This window comes from Jaculus jaculus, chromosome 1 (genome assembly GCF_020740685.1).
Source record: "Jaculus jaculus isolate mJacJac1 chromosome 1, mJacJac1.mat.Y.cur, whole genome shotgun sequence".
Taxonomy (NCBI): Eukaryota; Metazoa; Chordata; class Mammalia; order Rodentia; family Dipodidae; genus Jaculus; species Jaculus jaculus.
Window position 1 is genome coordinate 56,858,814 of NC_059102.1, and position 22,730 is coordinate 56,881,543.

A 22,730-nucleotide genomic window follows, 5' to 3' on the forward strand; every position below is an offset into this window, starting at 1 on the left:
CAAAACTCATGGGAAGACCCCGCGAAGACCACCCCCGACCCCGCCGCACCTTCTCATGTTTGAGAAGTGAAATCAAGAGGCCCATGGAGCTTGAAGGAGACTTGTTCAACGTTGCGCACCCTGGTACTGACATGCACTTGAGCCCAGTGGCTGGCTGGACAGTAGACCCTACAGACTTGCTCGGAAACTCAGTATGTATACAGTAGCCCCTCACCAAAGTTTCACTTTTTGGGATTTCAGTTACCTGAGAGGTCAAGAATGGTCCAAAACTATTAATTAGAAAACTGAAGAAACAATCATAGCATATTGTTAGAATTACTCTACTTATTAGTTTACAATCTGTTGTTTTATCTAGTTTATAAATTAAATTTTGTTGCAAGTCTATAGTATATATGTACATGAAAACCATAATGTGTGCATATATATGGACATGTGTCAAACATGCTTCAGTACATCCTCAGCTTTGGAAATTCACTGCATTTTAAAACCTATACCCCAAAGATAAGAGGACCATACTGTGTTGAACTGCCAGAGCTGCACAGACCTTTGGTGTATTCCGTACCAGAGCCACCGACTTTCAGAGGGACAGAAATGCATTACGCACTGAGGAAAGCCTTAGCTATATGTGACTACTGAGGACAGGAAATGCGGCTTGCACATTAGAGCAACCAAATGTTTTGTTTTATCTCACTGGAATTACTCTACATTCAAATACCTACATGAGGCTAGGGGCTTACAGTGAGCTCCCGCCCACTCTGGTCTTGAAGGTTGGACCCAGGACTGCAAGCACACGAAGTTCTGAAGCATAGGAACTGATTCAACTTCCGTTACCTTGGCCAGTCATTTATCTTCCTGCGCCGCAGTTTTCAGGCATATTAAAAAGGATTACCAGGGGCTAGAGAGATGGCGTAGCAGTTAAGGCACTTGCCTATAAAGCCAAAGGACCCAGGTGCAATTCCTCAATAACCACATAAAGCCAGATGCACAGGGTGGCCCATTGCATCTGGAGTGTGTTTGCAGTGGCTAGAGGCCCTGATGCACCTATACTCTTCCTCTTTCACATAAGTAAATAAATAAATAAAATACTTGTTTAAAAAAACAGAATTACTACCTGTACCTCATAACTGGGGTGAGAAAGTGAGACGAATTAACCTATCTGCAGGCTCTGGAACTGCGTTCAGCACTTGCCTTCCACACTCTTTCCCAGGCTCATCCAAATTTGACATTTAGGATTTGGCCTTTTCAGACACTTTCCCCAGTGAGATATAGTCCTTGCTAGAGAAATGGACTTCTAGGAAACAAGGACCTTGAACCTCTACCCAAGGGGACTCCAAAAGCCAGCCAGAGATGAAATGTGAGCCATCTTGCTGCTCCCTGACATTCTGTGATTCCAACTCTGGATACTAATGAACAAGAATGCAAAGTGGCTACGGCTTCCAGAAGCGATGACTATCTCCTTGGTAACTAACACTAGGTTCCAGAAATGCCTGAAAAGCTAAACGTCATGTGGGGTTTCAAAGAGTGCTGAGACTGTTTTTGTGGCTACAACGGGTCTTCTTTCTCCTTGGCCCCAAGTAGACCCAATATCCTCCTCCCCAAGGTTACCTGAGGCCACAGAGGTGGGGCTGCTGGCCGGTGGAGGTTGTGAGGAGCTGCTGTTCTCAGTCATGAGGCATGGGCTGCCAACGTTGTTCTCTCTCTTGACAAGCAGCTCAGCTGCACTGGGCAGTGGGATGGGGTGGCTGATGCCCAGTTCCTCCTCCTGGGCCTGCTGTCTTCTCAGAGCCACCTAGAAGCAAGAGAGCGAGTCATCCTCCAGCACTGTGGATCACCTGAATACAGAGCTTTGCCAAAACTACACCACCACCATGCACAACATCTGTGGGTCAGGTCTAAGCAGCTCCCCACCCCACCACCGCCACACCTTACAAGGCCTGTGGTTCAGGTGTACGCAGTTTTCACCCATTCCCTCCCTCCCTCCCTCCCTCCCTCCCTCTCTCTCTCTTCCATTTTGTTTACCTGGCTGCCTTGGTAACTAAAACATGCAGAGCTAGAAAAACTGTACAAGAGTCCAATAGCAAGAGGAGAAAAAGACTGATGGATTAATAAAGAGAACTGGACACTCGTTCACTGCATGATCTGTGTGTGAAAGACCTGTGTACTGAGGAGATCAGACAATAAGATGAGGTTAGACCCCAGGTTCTTCACACTATAGAAGGAGAAAAAGGAAGCAAGCAAGCATGCAACTTCAAGATGAAATGTGACTGTGAGAGAGGAACACATCATACCTAATGAAATTCATGTGGAAATATCTTAACATGTAGTCAGGCGTGGTGGAACATTACTGCTGATTCAAGAAGACTGAGTTTAGACCAGCCTCGTCTACATAGCAAGACCTTGTTTAGAAAATTATCTTTAAAATGTAAGCATTGGGGCTGGAAAGATGGCTTAGCAATTAAGGCACTTTCCTGCCAAGCATAAGGACTGAAGTTTGATTCCCTAGTACGCATGTAAGCCAGGGTGCAAGGCAGTGCATGTGTCTGCACTTCCTTTGCAGAGGCTAGAGGCCCTGCATGCCCGTTCTCTCTCTACTCTATCTGCCTCTCTGCCTCTCTCTCTCTCTCTCTCTCATATACATAAATTTTAAAAATTAAAATGTAAACATTGGGTTAGAGGGATGGCGTAGTGGTTCAGGCACTTGCCTGCAAAGCCAAAGGACCCAGGATCAATTCTCATGTAATTCCCATGTAAGCCAGATGGACAAGGTGGCACATGCCTCTGAAGTTCATTTGTAGTGGTTGGATGCCATGGTGCACCCATTCTATCTTTCTCCCCCTTTCTCTCCCTCTCTCTTTCTATCTATCTATCTCTATCTCAAATAAATAGTTTGTTTTGCTGTTTTGGGTTTTGTTTTTTTTGTTTTTTTTTTTAACCAGGCGTGGTGGTGCACACCTTTAATCCCAGCACTCCGGAGGCAGAGGTAGGAGGACCGCCATGAGTTCAAGGCCACCCTGAGACTACATAGTGAATTCCATGTAAGCCTGAGCTAGAGTGAAACCCTACCTCAGAATTTTTTTTAATGAAAGCATCAACCAAGGTAAGATTCTAGCAAAGTCTTGAAGAATAGGATAAACAAGATTTAGACAGGGAAAGGAGAGAACAGAAGAGTCTGAAAAGAGTAGATAGAATTGTTTCCCAGGGCTGGAGAGAGCAAATGGAAAAGCAGTGGGGAAGGGGGCTAGAATCTGCTGCTGAAGTCCCGGAGAAGGGAAAGGTTGGAGGTGAGGCCAAAGGAGAGTCAAGGGTGTGATATTTTAAGCAGGAGAGAAGGAAAGTCAGAACCCAGGCAGGAAAGAAGCTAGCATACCCACCAAACTCTTCAACATCCTCTTCACCTTGTCTTTTAAATAACATTGTTAAAAGCTGGGGGAAGGGGGAGGCTTAAAGGCAATAAATTGTGCTTTTGTTTACTACATGTTACAAAAGAAGACTTTCCGTAGAAATTGACCACTGATGACCATGAGATGAGAAAGTGAGGTACCTGCACTGCAGAGGCCCAAAGACAAAATGAAAGGCGAAATCAAATGGTAACTCAAAAGCACAGCACTTACAGTATTAGGGAAAGGATGGTTCAGGCTTAGCTAATTGATGTGGAGTTAACTTTTACTTATAACCAAAGTCTTCAATTGAGAAAAATTATATTAAATAATCAGTATTTAAGACTAAATATGCTTATTAAAGTGTGAATTTTTCTATTACCAACCAAGAGTCTGAGAAATAAAGTACCAAGGCTAGGACGATGGCTTAGCTGTTTAAAGTGTTTGCCTGAAAAATCTGCTTGCCTGGGTTCTATTCCCAAGACACCCACATAAGCCCAGTACAAAACTGGCCCTGGCACCTGCATGTGCATGCATGTACACACATATGTGTAAATAAATAAATTTTAAATTAAAAAAGGATCAATGGCTTTGACAAATATATACATACATATATATATGTATATATGTATGTATGTATGTGTGTGTTTATATACACACACACACACATACTAGTACATGCTTACACAAACCCCTAGACTCAAGCATACCCCAAATGTTAACCCACTGACTCAGAATACCTTTTCAAAAACCTTCTCTTAGGCTGGTCATGGTGGCACACACCTTTAATCCCAGCTCTCGGGAGGCAGAGGTAGGAGGATCACCATAGGTTCAAGGCCAGCCTGAGACTACATAGTCAATTCCAGGTCAGCCTGAGCTAGAGTGAGACCCTACCTCAGAAAACCAAAAAAAAAAAAAGCCTTCTCTTAGGGTTTGTTAAGGAGTAGTATTAAGGCCTGAAGAGAGAGACGGCTTAGCCGTTAAGTGCTTGCCTGTGAAGCCTAAGGAGGCTCCATTTCCCAGGACCTACATTAGCCAGATGCACAAGGGGGCACATGCGTCTGGAGTTTGTTTGCAGTGGCTGGAGGCCCTAGCACGCCCATATTCTCCCTCTCTCTCTCTCTCTCCCTCCCTCCCTCCCTCCCTCCCTCCCTCTCTCTCTCTCTCTCTCTCTCTCTCTCTCTCCATCTGCCTCTTTTTCTCTGTCTGTCACTCTCAAATAAACAAACAAAAATATTTTAAAAAAGGAACAGTATTAAGCCGGGTATGGTGGTCTTTAATCCCAGCACTTGGGAGGCTGTGGTGGGAGGATCACCATGAGTTCGAGGCCACCCTGAGACTACATAGTGAATTCCAGGTCAGCATGGACCAGAGTGAGACCCTACCTCGAAAACAACAACAACAACAACAAAGTATTAAAACTGAGTAAGGAAGAGATGGCTTAGTGGTTAAGGTGCTTGCCTGCAAAGCCAAAAGACCCAGGTTCAATTCCCCAGGACCCACATAAACCAGATGCACAAGATGGCACATACATCTGGAGTTCCTTTGCAGCAGGTGGAGGCCCTGTCATGCCCATTCTCCCTGCCCTCACCCTGCCCCTCTCTCTTAGATAAATAAAAATATCAAAATATTTTAAAAGAGAAAGGGGAGGGAATTATTTTAGAATTATACCTAAGATCATTTCGACTTTAGAGTGACTAAATAACAGTCATTTGGATTCTTAAACATAGCACAAGTCTTCTGGTGTGAAAAATCCCAGTTTTCCATTCTAAAAGTACCTTGATTCACTTTTTTAAATTTTTTTTTTCTGTTTTATTTATTTATTTGAGAGGGACAGAGAGAGAATGAGGCCGAAAGAGAGAGAGAGAATGGGCATGCCAGGGCCTCCAGCCACTGCAAACGAACTCCAGATGCATGTGCCCCTCGTGCATCTGGCTAACGTGGGTCCTGGGGAATCAAGCCTCAAATCGGGGTCCTTAGGCTTCACAGGCAAGCGCTTAACCGCTACGCCATCTCTCCAGCCCTCACTTTTGTTTTTAACTCAGCAAACAGCCTCTTCAAAATTAGCTTGGAATAAGTAAGTTACATCTGAAGAAATTTCCCCCAAACATACTCTTCACATTAAGCATATAATTCAACTACTAAATATTCACACCTGCAAGTACAATTTAAAGTCCCTATAAGGTTTTGAGGGGAGGTTTTTTTCTGGGTAAGGTCTCACTCTAGCCCAGGCTGACCTGGAATTCTCACTATGTAGTCTCAGAGTGGCCTTGAACTCATAGGGATTCTTCTACCTCTGCCTCCCTAGTACTGGGATTAAAGGCGTGCGCCACCACGCCAGGCAGCCCCTACATTTTTATTTTTATTTATTTTTATTTTATTTTATTTTAGCCCCTACATTTTTTAAATAATCATTGTGATGCGTTTTGATATTATACCCAGGCTGTCTTTTCCATTCCTTATTTAATAGACTAATATCTTTGAAGAACCCACGCAAAGCCTTTTTTTGGTTGTTTGTTTGTTTGTTCGTTTGTTTACTGATTTTGCAGCACGTGAATTTAAAATGTACGCCATTTAAAATACATTCTTAAAAGGCTGATGCGCGAGCTGGAGAAACCAAAATAAAACCAGACGCACAAAGTGGCGCAAGAGTCTGGAGTTCGTTTGCAGCAGCCAGAGGCACTAGCGCCCATTCATGTTCCCTCCCCTTCGCTCTCCCAGGGCACGTCTGTAAGCCCAGCACTCTGGAGGGAGGCAGAGGCAGGAAGATCGCTGTGAGTTCAAGGCCAGCCTGGAGTACAAAGTGAATTCCAGGTCAGCCTGAGCTAGAGCGAGACCCTACCTCAAAAAAAAAAAAAAAAAGAAAAGAAAAGAAAAGAAAAATCAAGAAGGAAAGGAAAAGGAAAAGGAAAAACTGATGCGCATAAAGAGTATATAATGCAGTGCAGTCCCATTCAACCTTCTCATCTAAATCACTTTCCAAAGAAGGTATTTACACACGTTCCTAATCAAAAGTAGCATATCTTCACCAAACATTTCCTTGATATCTTTTCATTCTAAATAACCTGTCTTAAAAAGATGAAACAACTTTTAGGTGGAAAGAATGTATATTATTGCCTTCTTTTAAAAATGCTTTTAGGATTCCAACATTTTACTATTTCCGCTAAGATGCTAAAATTACTAGCCTGACGCTGAAGCGGTTTAAAAAAGGGACCGACAAAACTTTAAACCCACATATTTTCCCCCGCGTCTACTTTTATATTTAAAATATATATATCTTAAGCATAATTAAAATATTTCCAAAGTGATCCGAACTTGAATAACCTGACGAGAGGAAGACAAAAATGCCAAACTAAAAACCTGGCGCACGCGGAGCGCACAAAATGGCTGAGCCCGGGTCCCGGGGGCGCCGCGCCCACCCCGACGGTTCCAGAAAGACCGCGCGCGCGGTTCACCGCCGAAGCCGTCCCCGGCGCCTCCCGCCGGCCCAACCCCGCAGCCCCGCGGGCTCCTCCCGGGCCCTCCTTAAGGGGAGACCCCCACCCCCCGGGGAGAGCGAAGCCCACAAGGGTCTGGGATGCCGGGGACCCTTCCGTCCCCGCCGAGCGACGTGTACAGCTCCCTGGAGGGCGGCGTCTGGGGTGCCCGGGGTGCCGGAAAGAACCAACCGCGTCTCCGCACACCTGGGGGTCGGGAGTCAAGCGAACCTTGAGACTCCGATGGGGCCCCGACGGCTGAGAGAACCCCGAAACTATTTTGGAAAGCGTGTGGGAGGAGGATGGAGGGGAGCTCGACGGACCAAGCGAACCTAGCGGCTCGGCCCGAGATAGCGTGCAAGAGTGGGGGGGGGGGGCTGGATTGAGGACCCCGCCTCCAACGCACCCCACCGCCGAGGGCTGGATGGGTGCGGAATCCCAGGGAGCCCAGCGGATCACCCCGAATCTAACCCGGGCCGGCTAATTCCGGGCGCGGCTGCTGCACGTGGGGCCCCGCGCCCCGCCCGAGGGCGCCGCGTCCGTGGGGACCCCCGGGGGCTGAAGCCGGCTCCCTCCGCGGGCGCCCGCGCTCACCTGCGCGGCCATCACGCGCTGTCTCTCGGCGATCAGGTTGCACTTCTTGCACTGGCAGTCCCGCCACATGCAGAAGCGCTTGTGGCCCTTGAGCGGCGACGCGTAGCCGTGGTTCCTGCAGCGGGCGCACTTGGGCAGCCTGGGCGACTTCTTGCTGGTGCCGCCGGAGCCCGAGGCGCCTCCGCTGCTGCCCCCGGTGCCTGAGCCCCCGGCCGGCCCCACCTGAGCCCCGGAGGTTTTGCCGTAGCCCCCGGCCTTGCCCTGCGGCGGTGCCCCCGGAGCGTGGGAGGCCACGGCCGCTGCGGAGGACTTGCCGAAAGCGTCGTCGTTGGGCATGTCGCCTCTAGGAGAAGCCCCCCCGAGGGACCGTTGAGGCTTCGGAGGAGGAGAGGCCCCAAGACTGTGCACCGCCGCAGGAGGTGCCGACAAGTGGCTGGGTCGAGGCACGCAGCGTCAGGACTGGGGGTGGGGGTGTACTTTTTTTTTTTTTGGTGGTTTTGTATTTTTTTTTTTTCCTTCTTTTGGCGCGCACGGCGCAGAACTTTTGGATACTTTTCGGAACGTTCCCGGGATGCAAGGGCGTGAGACGGCGGGAGGGCACGAGGCCACGCCCCCTGTCCCCTCGCCCCAGCAGCTGAGCTCCCGTGGCTTGCAAGCTTGCACGAGGTGCAAGCTCGGAGGGCGCCCTGGCTGGCTTGCTACAAACGCTGGGAGGTGGTGCAGAGCTGGAGCCCGAGCTCTCCCAGGTGCCGGAGCTCAGCTGAGCTCCCTGCAACGAAAAAGCTAGACTGGCGCACGCTGCTCGGAGGAGGCGCAGACCACCGGGGGAGGGGGGGAGTCATCCAGCTCCCCACCACCACCACTAACCTCCCAAGGAGACGCATTTTTCAAACTCCACAGTGCAGACTGGTCAACGGCAAACGGAAAGTGGTTTGTTTTTTGCTCAAGGTTGAAGGTCTGAGTAAAGCTATTTCAGTGTTCAGGTGGGCAAATAAGACCCTCAGTGTATGTGGGAAGGGGGAGTTATGCGCCCCATCTCCCGCCTACATCAGATGTTGGTTTGTTCGCAGTGTTTTCACTCCCCAGTCCATACAGTTTTGTTGCTGCTGCCTGCAGGTCCACAGGCAGCATCCTTTAGGACAGACTGTAGGAATGTAAATCCCAGACATTAAAAACTGGATTTGGCAGGGCAGGGTGGCTCACGCCTGCAATTTTAGTGCCAGGAAGGCTGAGGCAGAAGAACCACTGTGAGTTCAAGGTCAGTGTGGGCTAAATAGGGAGTTCCAGAACAGCCAGAGATACACAGTGAGACCCTGTCTCAAAAAAAAAGTCAAGAACAACAAAAAGCCCAGAGTTTGGAGGCAGGGGTGGTGTAATGTCCACACCCCAGAAGAGCCCAGAGTTTGAGGACAGCCTGGGCTACATATGGAGACCCTGACTCAAAAAAAAATTTAAAGCTAAAAATAAAAATAAAAACAAAAATTAAGTTAAAAAGCTGAATTTGGAAGAGGGACCAAACAGACGGAGGCATTCATCAAACTCATCCCATATTTAAGATTTGTGTATTTTATTGTAAGTATTCCTCAAAAAATAAAAAAAAAAAAACAAGCAGCTCCGTTATCTTACAGCCTTTTCCAACATCCTCGTTTCCCCTTCCCACCAGTGTCTGGCTTCCTCTCTGCACTTACACAGCAAACCCATCCCTAAGGCTTCTTCCTCAGTTGAACCATCCCTCCACAGTTAAGTCTGACTCAGCTGCCTGCCTGGTGACTAACACCCGTAATCCCCACACCTTGGAGGCTGAGAAAGGATGGTTGTGAGTTTAGGTCTAGGCTACAGAGTGAGACTGTCAAAAAAAAAAAAAAAAAAGGAAGAAGTAAAGTCAGTCTTTGTAGCAGCTTCCAGTTGGGTCTCCATTTCCTTTAGTCTCTCAGCATATTCTATGAACATAGCCCCAGGGCCCTGCCTTGGCTTAACACTGCTTTCCATGTGAAGCGCAAAAAGTTCAGGACCTGGAGGCACATCTTTGAAGGGTCCCATTGCGTTTAGCCTCATGGCTTCCAGCTTGGAGGTGCTCTCTGATGACACTAAAGCCCTCTATGTAGCGTCATGTCCCCAGTCTTGCAGGGTCCATTGTACTAGCAGCTGCTCTGTCAACCTGGCCACTTCCCACTTCCCTACCTGCCTTCCACATTCTCGGCCATAATTCTAGGGGCTAGTTCTCCAAAGGAGGGTACGCCCCCCTTGGCTTCTCAGTGGCCATGTCTTCTAGCACTTTGGTGTGGTCAGCATTGAGCTTTGAAGTCTTCCCATTCGGATTCTCATATGCCGTTTCCCTCAGTGCGGACTTTCTCCTTCAGTGTTTATTGTCTGAAAATTATTCCCTGAAGAAGCTTCTAGCTTTGAACAACACCTCACACTCTGCCCATGAACCTCTAAAATTATAACCACGATTTTATTCAGGGAAATACCAGTCCCTTAAAACCTTCCATTGAAACATACATGCTAGCCAAGCCTGTAATCCCAGGAGAATCTTAAATCCAAAGCCAACCTGGGCAACTTAGTGACACTGTGTTAATTTAAAAAAAGGGATGGAGAGATTACTCAGCAGTTAAGTGTGCATCTTGTGCAAACATGAGGGGCTGAAGGGGCCTGAAACCGCCCAAAGTGCAAAGCTCCAGATCCTGCAGGGAATCACCCAGGCTCTTGGAAAACCAGTAAGCGTCAGTATCAGTAAGAGGATGTGGCTCAAGATGAGAATGAGCAAGAGGAGCATGATGGAGCAGGACACCTGCTGGTCCGCTCTAGCCACCACAGGCAAGTGACCCCCCACCCAAGCACCACAGGTGATACACGGGCGTACCCAGCATTACACGCACTCATACGAATATTTTTATTCATTTAAATATACAAGGGCCTGGAGAGATGGCTTGGCAGTTAAAGGCACTTGCTTGCAAAACCTAATGGAACAGGTTCAATTCCCTAGTACTCACATAAAGCCAGATGCACAAAGTGGCACATCCATGGGAAGTTCATTTGCTGTGGCAGGAGGCCTCATACTCACTCTCTCTGTGTCTGCCTCTTTCTCTCGGTATCTCGCTCACAAATAAATAAAATAAAATATTGGGTTTTTTTGTTTTTTTTTTTGTTGTTTTTTGTTTTTCGAGGTAGGGTCTCACTCTAGCTCAGGCTGACCTGATTCACTATGGAGTCTCAGGGTGGCCTTGAACTCACGGCGATCCTGCTACCTCTGCCTCCCGAGTGCTGGGATTAAAGGCGTGCGCCACCACGCCAGGCTTTTAAAATATTGTTATTTTTTTTAAATCACCAAAAAAAAAAAAAGGGGGGCTGAGGAGGTAGCTTAGTGGTAGAGCACTTGCCTTGCAGGCACAAGCCTTGGTTCACTCCTCAATACTGCAAGAATAAACACACGTGCCAACTGATACTAGCCATTGTTTACTTATTATTTACATTTTAATCATGAACAGAGCTGAACCATTCCCCAAGCCCATAGAAAGTGAAATAGATGCAGAAAGAAGCTGTTGTCCAATCCCAAATGATGGGGAGCTCTGTGTTCCTCATAAAACAGCCCATCACCAGAATCTGTGATGGACATATTTAGATCTATAGAAAAACTGGGGCTAGGAACTTGTAAAACTCGGACCTTGAAAACTAAAATGTTGTGGCCCAATTAGTAGCAAATGAAGTATTTATTCACCAATGACAAAGGAGGTGCCAGGCAAGAAAGAACCACAAAGAAAATAGGAGGGCCTGAGAATAAGCCATCTTACTGGGTTTATTTTTTGTGTTTCTATTTTTGCAATACTGGGAATAGAACCCAGGGCCTTGTACATGTCAGGTAAGGACTCAACAACTAACCACCTTGGTGGGTTTTCTGTTTATTTGTTTGCTTGCTTGTTTTTGTTATGTTTGTAAATTTTATGAAAGAGTCTCACTAAATTGCCCAAGTTGACCTTGAATTCACTCTGCTGCGCAGGCCGACCTTGAACTTTTTGATCCTCCTGCTTCAGCCTTCCCAGTAGCTGGAATTATAGCCCTGTACTTTCAGACCAGGAGTCTGATGAATATGTTGAAAAGAACCAACTTTTTTCTCCTTCCTTTTCTTTCCAAAAAACCAAAGCCCAAAAAATGATTGTGCAGATTTATACATACTGACATAGAAATATTTCAAAGGCACACTGATAAGTGGGCAATTTAAAATCATTTTTTAAAAAATAGTTAAACAGGGCCTGGAGAGATGGCTCTGGCTAAGGTTCTTACCAGCAAAGCCTAAAAACAAGGGTTCAATTCCCAATTGTCCACATAAAGACAGATGCACAAAGTGGCACATGCATCTGGAGTACATTTGCAGCGGCTGGAGGCCCTGGCATGCCCATGCTTTCTGTGTGTCTCTCTTCTCTCTCTCTCTCCCTCTCCCTCCCTCCCGCCCTCCCTCTCTCTCCTTCTTCCTCTCTCTCTCAGTCTCTCTCTCTCTTTCTCTCCTTGCAAAAAAATAAATAAGGGGCTGGAGAGAATGGAGGCACTTGCTTGCAAAGTCTGCCTGGCTGGGCTTCAATCACCAAACCACCCACGTAAGCCCAGTGCAAAAGTAGCACAGGCATGTGGCATTTGTTTGTAGTAGAAAGATGCCCAGACACACATAAACACACGCAAGTAATTCTTTTGAGGTAGGGTCTCACTCTAGCCCAGGCTGACCTGGAACGTACTCTGTAGTCCCAGGCTGGCCTCAAATTCATGACAACACTCCAACTTCTGCCTCCCCAGTGCTGAGATGAAACCTGTACCACCATACCCAGTGCGAGTAAATAATTAAAAAAAAAAAAAGTTGAAATCCATGTTTAAGATGGGGGTAGAATGCTCAGTGGTTAAAGGTGCTTGCTTACAAAGCCTTCCCCAACACCCACATAAAACCGGATGCAAAGTGGTACACACATCTGTGATCCCAACCTCCTACCACAATAGGATGTGTAGCCAGGAAAACCCGCTGCTCACTCGTTTGCGGCATGGCAGCACGTTTGCACGTTTGCACGTTTGCCGTGGGAAGAGACCTGTCTCAAAAAAAAAAAAAAAAAAGAACGCAGCACCTCAAAGTTGTTCTTTGACTTACACACGCACTGTGGCATATGAGCCCACACACAAAGATAAATAAATAAGTGGGGAGAATGAGTGGATTACCATGGGGTATTTTTTATAATCATGGAAGTTGTTAATAAAAATTTGAAAAAAAATTAAAGAAAAAAAGAAGCCAGGCGTGGTGGTGCACGTCTTTAATCCCAGCACTCAGGAGGCAGAGGTAGGAGGATTGCTCTGAGTTCGAGGCCACCCTGAGACTCCATAGTGAATTCCAGGTCAGCCTGGGCTAGAGTGAGACCCTGCCTCGAAAAACCAAAAAAAAAAAAGAAAGAAAGAAAGAAAAGAAAACAGAAAGACTAGTGAAGAGAGGGAGGGGATATGGTGGAGTATAGATTTGTAAAAGGGAAAGTGGGGGAGGGCAGAGAATTATGTTTATTGCCTGTAAATATGGAAGCTGTCAATAAAAAGGAAAAAAAAAATAAAAATTAATAAATAAATAAATGTAAAAAGCTACAACATGCCAGGCATGGTGGTGCATTCCTTTAATACCATCATTTGGAAGGCAGAGGTAGAAGGATTGCCATAAATTTGAAACTACCTTGAGACTACATGGTGAATTCTAGGTCAGCCTGGGCAAGAGCAAGATCCTACATCAAAAAAACAAAAAAAGAGCAAGAGAGAGAGTTAAAAAAAAATCTGAAAACATAAAAAAATTAATAAGTTCCAAAAAAAAAGAAAAAGAAACAAAAGCCGGTTGTGGTGGTGCACCCCTTTAATCCCAGCACTTGGAAGGCAGATGTAGGAGGATCACCATGAGATCAAGGCCACCCTGAGACTACATAGTGAATCCCAGGTCAGCCTAGGCCAGAGTGAGACTCTACCTCAAAAAAAAAAAAAAAAAAAGATAAATTATATTTCATCAACATTAAAAACTTTTTTGCTCCAAAAGACTCCATTAAGGGTTGCAGAGATGGCTTAGTGGTTAAGGCACTTACCTGCCAAGCCAAAGGACCCAGGTCCGATTCCGCAGGTCACACGTAAGCCTGATGTACAAGGTGGTCCATGCATCTGGAGTTTGTTTACAGTGGCTGGAGGCCCTGGCATGCCCATTCTCTCTCTGCCTCTTTCTCTCTCTCTCTCTCTCTCTCTCTCTCTCTCTCTCTTTCTCTTTCAAATAAATAAATAAAAATAATTTTTAAAAAAGACACCATTAGGCCGGGTGTGGTGGCGCACGCCTTTAATCCCAGCACTCGGGAGGCAGAGGTAGGAGGATCACCGTGAGTTTGAGGCCACCCTGAGACTCCATAGTGAATTCCAGGTCAGCCTGAGCCACAGTGAGACCCTACCTCAAACAAACAAACAAACAAAAAAAGACACCATTAAAAAGTAAAAAGATGAGGATGAAAAGATGATTTAGTCAGGTTAAAGTGCTTGCTATCAAAGCCTAATGATCCAGGTTCAATTCCCCAGTACCCAAGTAAAGCCAGATGCACAAAGTGACAAAAGTGATACATGTGTCTGGAGTTTGTTTGCAGTGACCAGAGGCCCTGGTGTGCCCATTCTCTCTCTCTCACTCTCTCTCTCTCTCTCTTTCTCTCTCTCTCTTCTTGCAAATAAATAAATAAAATTATTTTAAAAACATAAAATCTGGAAGGGAGGGTGGCGAATGCCTTTATTCTCAGAACTTGGGAAGCAGAGGTAGGAGGATTGCTGTGAGTTCAAAATTTGGGAAGCAGAGGTAGGAGGATTGCTGTGAGTTCAGAACTTGGGAAGCAGAGGTAAGAGGATTGCTGTGAGTTCAGAACTTGGGAAGCAGAGGTAGGAGGATTGCTGTGAGTTTGAGGTCACCTGAGACAACACAGTGAATTCCAGGTCAGCCTGGACTAATGAGACCCTACTTCAAAAATAAAAAAATTTAAAAAGTAAAAAAAAAAAAAAAAAAAAAGCTTGGTGTGGTGGTGCACACCTTTAATCCCAGCACTTGGAAAGCAGAGGTAGGAGGATCACTGTGAGTTTGAAGCTAGCCTGAGACTACAGAGTGAATTCCAGATCAGCCTGGGCTAGAGCGAGACCCTATGTCAAAAATAAATAAATAAATAAAAAGAGGTCTGGAGAAATGGTTTAGCAGTTTACACTTGCTTGCAAACCTGGCAGCCCATGTTTGATTCCTCAATACCCATGTAAAGCCAGATGAACAAAGTAAGACATGTGTCTGGAGTTTGTTCGTAAGAGGCTATGGCATGCCCATTCATATTTTCTCTCTCTCTCATATAAATAAATAATTTTTAAAGGTAAAAAGATAAGCCACAGATTGTGAGGAAATATTTAGGAATCCTATGTGTGATAAAGGGCTTATATCTAGAATATACAAAAAACTACTTTGAGGACTGGTTCAGCAGTTAAAGATGCTTGCTTGCAAAGCCTTCCAACCTGGGTCAATCCTCCCATACTCAATTAAATCCAGATAAACAAAGTAGCACATGAGTCTGGAGTTGGTTTGCAATGACAAAAGGCCATGGCATGCCTATATTCATATTCTCTCTCTCTCTCTTCCATAAATAAATAAAAATATTTTTAAAAAAATCTATCTTGATTCAATAATTTAAAACAAGAGGCCTGGGGACAGACCTGACTTACAGATTGCCTGCTTAGCATGCTTGAAGCCCTGGGTTTGATTCCCAAAAACAACAACAACAACAACAACACACACACACACACACACACACACACACACACACTGACCCAGCTGAAAAAAAATTAACATTCAAGGGCTGGTGAGATGGCTTAGCAGTTAAGGTAGCTTGCTTGCAAAGCCAAAGGACCCAGGTTCAATTCCCCAGGACCCATGTAAGCCAGATGCACAAAGTGGCACATGTGTCTGGAGTTCATTTGCAGCAGCTGGAGGTCTTAGTGTACCCATTCTTTCTATCTGACTCTTTTTCTCTCTTTCTCAGATAAATTTTAAAAAAACATAGCATTCAGGGGGAGGGAGGGTATTATCATGGGATACTTTTTATAATCATGGAAAATGTTAATAAAAATTGAGAAAATAAAATAAAATATAAAAAAAGAAAAAAATAGCATTCAATGCAAAAAAAAAATTCGCTGAAATTTTTGGTGTGGTGCATGCCTTTAATCCCAGCTCTCGGGAAGCAGAGGTAGGAGGATGACCACGAGTTCAAGCCCATCCTGAGAGTACATAGTGAATTCCAGGTCAGCCGGGACTAGAAACTCTACCTCCAAAAACAAACAAACAAAATTCACTGAAATCTCACTTCTTATCCACAAGCCTGGGGTACACAGGGAGAACCTGTCTCAAAAAAAATATGACAACAACAACAGAAAACCCCACAAATAGTAGAAAGTGAAATTCAAATTGCTCATACAAATGTAAAATAATGCAACCAGGTTAAAATATTTACCAACTGACCCAAAAATTCAACTTCTATGCATTTATTCCCATAAAATGAATATATGAAAATTCATAAAACATTATTCATTTGAAACAATCTAAATTTGTATCCATAGGTGGGTTAGCAAAATGTATTATACCTACCTATATATAACTATATGAAATAGCATGTTTCTACAGAATATTATTCAGCCATCAAAAGAAGTAATGTTCTATAGCAATGATGAACCTTAAAAACGCTATTGGAGGACTGGAGGGATGGCTTAGTGGTTAAGGCGCTTGTGTGTGAAGCCTAAGGACCCAGTTTCCATCCTCCAGGTCCCATGTGAGCCAGATATTCAAGGTGATGCAAGTGTCTGGAGCTCGTTTACAGTGGCCCTGGTGTGCTCATTCTCTCTCTCCCTTTCTCTGTGTCTCAAATAAAAAATAAATTAATAATAATAATTTTTTAAAAAACAACATTAGTCTAGGCTGAACATGGTGGCACAGGCCTTTAATCCCAGCACTTGGGAGGCAGAGGTAGGAAGATGGCCATGAGTTCCAGGCCGCCCTGAGAAAACATAGTGACTTCCAGGTCAGCCTGGGCTCAAGTGAAACCCTATCTCGAAAAACAAAAAAAACAACAACAGGAAAAACATATTAGTATGCAAAAGACAACCTACTTACATGAAATATCCAGGAAAGGTAAGTCAGTATAGAAAAAAAAAGGTTAGCAATTACTAAGGATGGTGGGTAAGAACAGGAAGTGAGTATAAATGATTGTATAAAGGGTTTTATGAGGTGATAGAATGGTCTAACAGTGTAATAAGAGTTTAAACTGTGTAAAGTTGCTAAAATTAGTGTATGATTAAAATCAGTGAATTTTCTGATATGGATATGCATACACATATACATTATACCTTAATGAAGCAGTTTGAAAGTTTGAATTAAGAAATTACCCAGGCTGGAGAGATGGCTTAGTGGTTAAGCTCTTGCCTGTGAAGCCTAAGGACCCCGGTTCGAGGCTCCATTCCGCAGGACCCACGTTAGCCAGATGCACAAGAGGGCGCACGCGTCTGGAGTTCATTTGCAGTGGCTGGAAGCCCTGGCGTGCCCATTCTCTCTCTCTCTCTCTCTCTCTTCTCCTGTCTGTCTGTCACTCTCAAATAAAAAGAAATAAAAAGAAAAACTTAAAAAAAGAAATTACCCAAGCTGCGGAGACAGATCTGTGGATAATGTGGTTGCCTTGCATACGTGTAGATAGGAATTTAGACCCCTCAACATCCGTGTACATGTTGGGTGGGCATGTCTGCCTGCCTGCGGCCCTAGCCCTGGATGTGTAACCAGAGTAGCTGGATTGGTGAGCTCTGGGTTCAAGTGAGAGACCCTACTTCAGTAAATAAAGTAGACAGCAATTTCAACACTAGATGTCAACCTCAGGCCTACACACACACACACACACACACACACACACTTGCATACAAACACACCTACAACCCAATACATATATATGCCAATAAATGAGTAAATAAATTTAAAACACTCATTGATATACAGTACAGTTTGATTTTCAAAATTCAAATAACTATGTTTAAATCTGGCGAGGTGCTTTAACTCTCTGTAGGTGATTATGGATGACACTTGCCTATATGACTGTTTGGGGGGGTTGATGAAGCTGAGGGCGGAATGCAGGTCCTCCTGCATGTTATATAAATGCCAACACTGAGCCCTCAGCACGTCTCATTATTTTTGAATATTTTATTTATTTATGTACTTATTTATTTATTTGAGAGAGAGAAAGAGATAGACAGACAGAGAGAGAATGGGCACACCAGGACCTCTAGCCACTGCAAACAAACTCCAGATGCATGCACCACCTTGTGCATATGACTTTGAGTACTGGAGAATCGAACCCAGGCACTAAAGCTTTGCAGGCAACTGCCTTAACCACTTAGCCATCTCTCAACCACCCCCCAGGTTATTTTTATAGACTTGACAGGCATTGCTTTCACTATCAGAAAATAACATATAATTATTTTTTTTTTTGAGAGCGACAGACACAGAAAGAAAGACAGATAGAGGGAGAGAGAGAGAATGGGCGCGCCAGGGCTTCCAGCCTCTGCAAACGAACTCCAGACGCGTGCGCCCCCTTGTGCATCTGGCTAACGTGGGACCTGGGAAACCGAGCCTCGAACCGGGGTCCTTAGGTTTCACAGGCGAGCGCTTAACTGCTAAGCCATCTCTCCAGCCCAATAACATATAATTTTATTGAATAAGGTGACCTTAGACAAACTACCTAACTGCTGTGTTACTCAGCCTCCTCGTGGATCAAAGAGGAGGGGATTGGGGTTGGGGTTGGGGTCATAGCTCCATGAGTAAAATGTCTGCCATTAAGCATGAAAACCTGAGTTAAGATCCCCAGTACCCACGTGACATGCCTGTCATCCCAACTCCAGAACTTGCTGGCGGGCTGGTTCTTGAGCTCTAGGCTCAGTGAAAAACACTGACTCTAGAAAATAAAGCAAGGCTCAATGCTGGAAGACACCTGATGTTGACCTTTGGCCTCCACATGCACAGACATAGCTGCATGCTCACCACACACATGCACCTACAAACATACAAATACACACACACACACATACATCGCATCACATGTATACAATGCATACACCAAAAAAAGGGTAAAGGAGCCGGGTGTGGTGGCGCACACCTTTAATCCCAGCACTCGGGAGGCAGAGGTAGGAGAATTCTGTGAATTCAAGGCCACCCTGAGACTCCATAGTGAATTTCAGGTCAGCCTGGGCTAAAGCAAGACCCTACCTTGAAAAACAAAAACAAAAAAAGGTAAAGGAATGATAATGCCAACCTGAAAGACCACATTGTACCTTTGAAGTGCCTGCAAACTATCTGGCACATAGTAATATGTCTTCTGTAACTTCCATATAGAAAGAAAAGAGGAGGGGCTGGAGAGATGGCTGAGCAGTTAAGGAGCTTACCTATGAAGCCTAAGGACCCAGATTCTATTCCCCAGTACCCATATAAGCCAGATACACATAGTGGCATATGCATCTGGAGTTCATTTGCACTGGCTGGAGACCATGGCATGCCCATTCACACAGTCTCTCGCAAATAATAAATAAATAAATAAATAATTTTTTTAAAAGTGGAGGAAGAGCCAGGCATGGTGGCACACACTTTTAATCTCAGCACTTGGGAGGCAGAGGTGGGAGGATCATCGAGAGTTCGAGGCCACCCTGAGACTACATAGTTAATTCCAGGTCAGCCTGGACCAGAGTGAGACCCTACCTCGAAAAACCAAAAAAAAAAAAAGTGGAGGAAGAACACAGAATGCATACTCATGCATGCTTTCTACATGTGGGAAGAGCCCATGGGGAAGGAACACTACATTTGAAGGCACCAGTGATAAATTTACTTGTTTTCCATTCTGACCATGTGTGGTGGTTTGATTCAGGTGTCCTCCATAAACTTAGGTGCTCTGAATGCTAGGTTCCCAGCTGATGCAGATGTGCGAGTCAACGCCTCCTAAAGGTAGTGCATTGCTGAGGCAGGATTCTGGGTATTACAGCCAGTTTCCACTTGCCAGTGTTTGGCACACTATTGCTGTTATCCACCTGATGTTGGCGAGAAAGTGATGTCCACCCTCTGCTCATGCTGGCATTTTCCCTGCCATCATGGAGCTTTCCCTCGAGTCTGTAAGACAAAATAAAACTTTTTTTTTTTTTCCCACAAGCTGTCGGTTGATTTAAACCTGACTGCAACATCATAGAAAGTTGGGTTTTCCCTGGTGTGCTGATTCTCTGTCTCAAGTAAGTAAATAAATTAAATATTTTTAAAAATCAAAAAAAAAAAAGAAGAAAGTTGGGTTTTGTTCCACATCTTGGTATAAAAAATCAAGGGAAAAGTCTTTGGATTGGCTCTGGCCATATATGTAAAATTCGATACTGTGTGAATGAAAACATTCAGCTCACCATGTCAGGTAGGCAGCTGAGTCTGCCAGCCTGGCCTAAGCTGGAGGCACAGATGTGTGGAAGCCATGCCCCATGACCAGAGCCAGCAGCACAGCTAAAATCAGGGGGCGGAGGTGGGGGGAGGAAGCCTGGGCAGTTAATGGGGAGGACCGTGTGTGAAATGGAAGATGGCCATCCTGAAGTCAGTTACAGGGGATCTGAGGCAGCTCAAAGAGTAGACAGGACATTCTAGGTCATGGGAACAATAGATGGAAGACTGGGTGCTGGGAGCGAGCCCGAAGGTTGGGGGAGAGGGCACAGACATGCCAGTCTGGAACAGAGGAGGCAAGCTGAAGCCCAGTGGGAGATAAGCTTGGGAAGATAGCATGGCACCTAGCCTGCCAGGGGCAGCTGGCTTCTATCCTCTAGGCAACTGGAGAATGATGGAGGCTTGTGTCCTTGAGTTGTTGGAGGAATGAAAGTGGGTTCTGCTAATCACTGTGAGATGTGAACAAACCTCTTAGTGTATTTGAGCCTTCTGTCCTTATGTGGGGACAATGGTATCATAGGGATGTGAGATATTTGTAAACTGCCGAGAAAGATGCCTGCCACGTAGAAAAATGCCTGGTCATTGTTAGCTGACACTGCTATAGCATAGGCTGGAGGAGCAGGAGGAATGTGGGTGCAGATAATGCTGGCAGGGACCTCATTATTCAGGAAGATGCTACGCCTGAGGTGGCAGCAGCTAAACAGAAGAACCAGCCACGGTTGAATTCCTACACATCCCCGTGTCCATGGAGGCCCAGCAGGCAGGATCCCGTACATTGTGGCAGCCAGAATACAGTGCTTGCGGTCAAAAAGAAGACCAGCATTGCCACTTTCTAGCTGCGTGCCTGCAGGAATGTCACTTGCCCCCTACGACAGTGCCTGTGAGAGAATGAGCTCTGTCTCAGAGTAGGCCACTGCTGGTCTTGCATTGTACAAGTGGAAGTTTGCAGGACAGAGCCATGAGCTAGAGGCAGCTTTAGGATCCCAGTGGCTTGTTCATTCTTCCCAAGTAAGGTTTTGCCAAGTCAGGAATAGGAAGGAGCCCCACCTTAAAGCCTCTGGGTAGCAATCACCTGTCACCAACCATGTCCTCCTCACATGCTTGGAGCCTCTGGAGCCAGTCTTGTGCCCGTTGAAGATGGTGGGTTCAATGTGATACACCATATGCAGCCCACTGACCGGCAAAACTGGGAGTTCCTGGGTGGACACAGCATAGCCATGAGACCAGAAAGGCCTTTGGCAGCATGCAGGGGGAAGCCATCACTGTGTCATAGACTGCATCATGACTACGTCCACAAGCAATGTTCCCATGAGCCATCGTCCACGTAGTCAGCTCATCACTCTCTAAGAATACAAATGTCTTAGTTTTCCCCCAGTAAAAATTGTAAGATGTGTTTTGACATGAAAGGTTGTCCTGTAATGGGGTATTAGAGGTTCAAGAAAGTCCTTGAACCCTAGGTTCATTTCTAATTTTAATCAAAGAATCGAATAAAAAGAAGACTGAGAAGGATAATTAAATTATTATATTTATTGAAGGAAGTACAGAACCAAAGAAAGGCACCCACATGGCTAGAGATCCCACATGGAAGTCCTGGAAAAACCATGGAAAGAAAAGAGAGAAGAGAAAGTTCAAGGAGCTCCTGCCTCGTGGGGAGCTGGAGGGTCAAGGAGCCCATGTGGAGTAAGGGCTGGGGGTCCTCTGGCTTAACCTGGCCCAGCTGAGGGGAAAACTCACCCACAGCTGGAAGTTCCCAAGTGGTCAGAGAGCCTATGCTCTCCCCTTGCAAAGATATAACCTTATGGTGGTGGGCGCTCTTCCGGCTCAGGTGAACCAGAGGGACGACAGGTTGGTCAGGGCTAGGGGCTGTTTCAGGAAGAGGCTAGCCCTGACGCCAAGCGGGGGGCTGCGTTTGATCAACCACAATGTTTAAATCCCATGAAAGACCTCCCTCCCAAGTTGTCCTGGTTGTTTGTGGAGAAACAGGTCTAGGGAACTAGGCAAGAGATAAGAAGTCAGATTATCTTTGATTTCTAATAAGTGCAAACTTTCCTGCCTTTTTTACCTTCAAGGGTTCAGTCACCCTACCTGTAAGCCCCTCTCACTCAAAATCACAGGTCAAATAACGTGAGCCAGGGGCTGGAGAGATAGCTTAGCTGTTAAGGCACTTACCTGCAAAGCCAAAGGACCTAGGTTTGATTCCCCAGAACCCACATAAACCAGTTGCATAAGGTGGTGCAAGCATCTGGAGTTCGTTTGCAATGGCTGATGCCCTGAGATGTCCTCTCTCTCTCTCTCTCTCTCTCTCTTTCTCTCTCCTTCATGCTCTCAAATCAATCAATGAATAAATTAAAATATTTTGGGGCTGGAGAGATGGCTTAGCGGTTAAGCGCTTGCCTGTGAAGCCAAAGGAACCCGGTTCGAGGCTCAATTCCCCAGGACCCATGTTAGCCAGATGTACGAGGGGGCGCATGTGTCTAGAGTTCATATGCAGTGGCTGGAAGCCCTGGCGTGCCCATTCTCTCTCTCTTCCCCTCTCTCTCTCTTTCTCCTTCTCTCTCAGTCTCAAATAAATAAATAAAGATAAAACAAAACAAAAAAATTAAATATAAAAAAAATATTTTGCTGGGCATGGTGACGCATGCCTTTAATCCCAGCACTTGGGAGGCAGAGGTAAGAGGATCGCCATGAGTTCGAGGCCACCCTGAGACTACACAGTGAATCCAGGTCAGCCTTGACTAGAGTGAAACCCTACCTCAAAAAACCAAAAATGAAAATAACATG

At 45.5% G+C, this 22,730-nt stretch overlaps 1 protein-coding gene across 1 annotated transcript in view; it reads right to left on the reverse strand.

Moving 5' to 3' along the window:
- Positions 1-7,783, reverse strand: part of Dmrt1 (doublesex and mab-3 related transcription factor 1) — a 114,594-nt gene extending 106,811 nt beyond the window's left edge. The window contains exons 1-2 of the mRNA XM_012947621.2: positions 7,448-7,783; positions 1,606-1,789 (exon numbers count right to left, since the gene is read on the reverse strand). Coding sequence (XP_012803075.2) covers positions 1,606-1,789; positions 7,448-7,783 — 520 coding nt within the window. The remainder of the gene's footprint in view (positions 1-1,605; positions 1,790-7,447) is intronic.
- Positions 7,784-22,730: the final 14,947 nt, after the last annotated feature.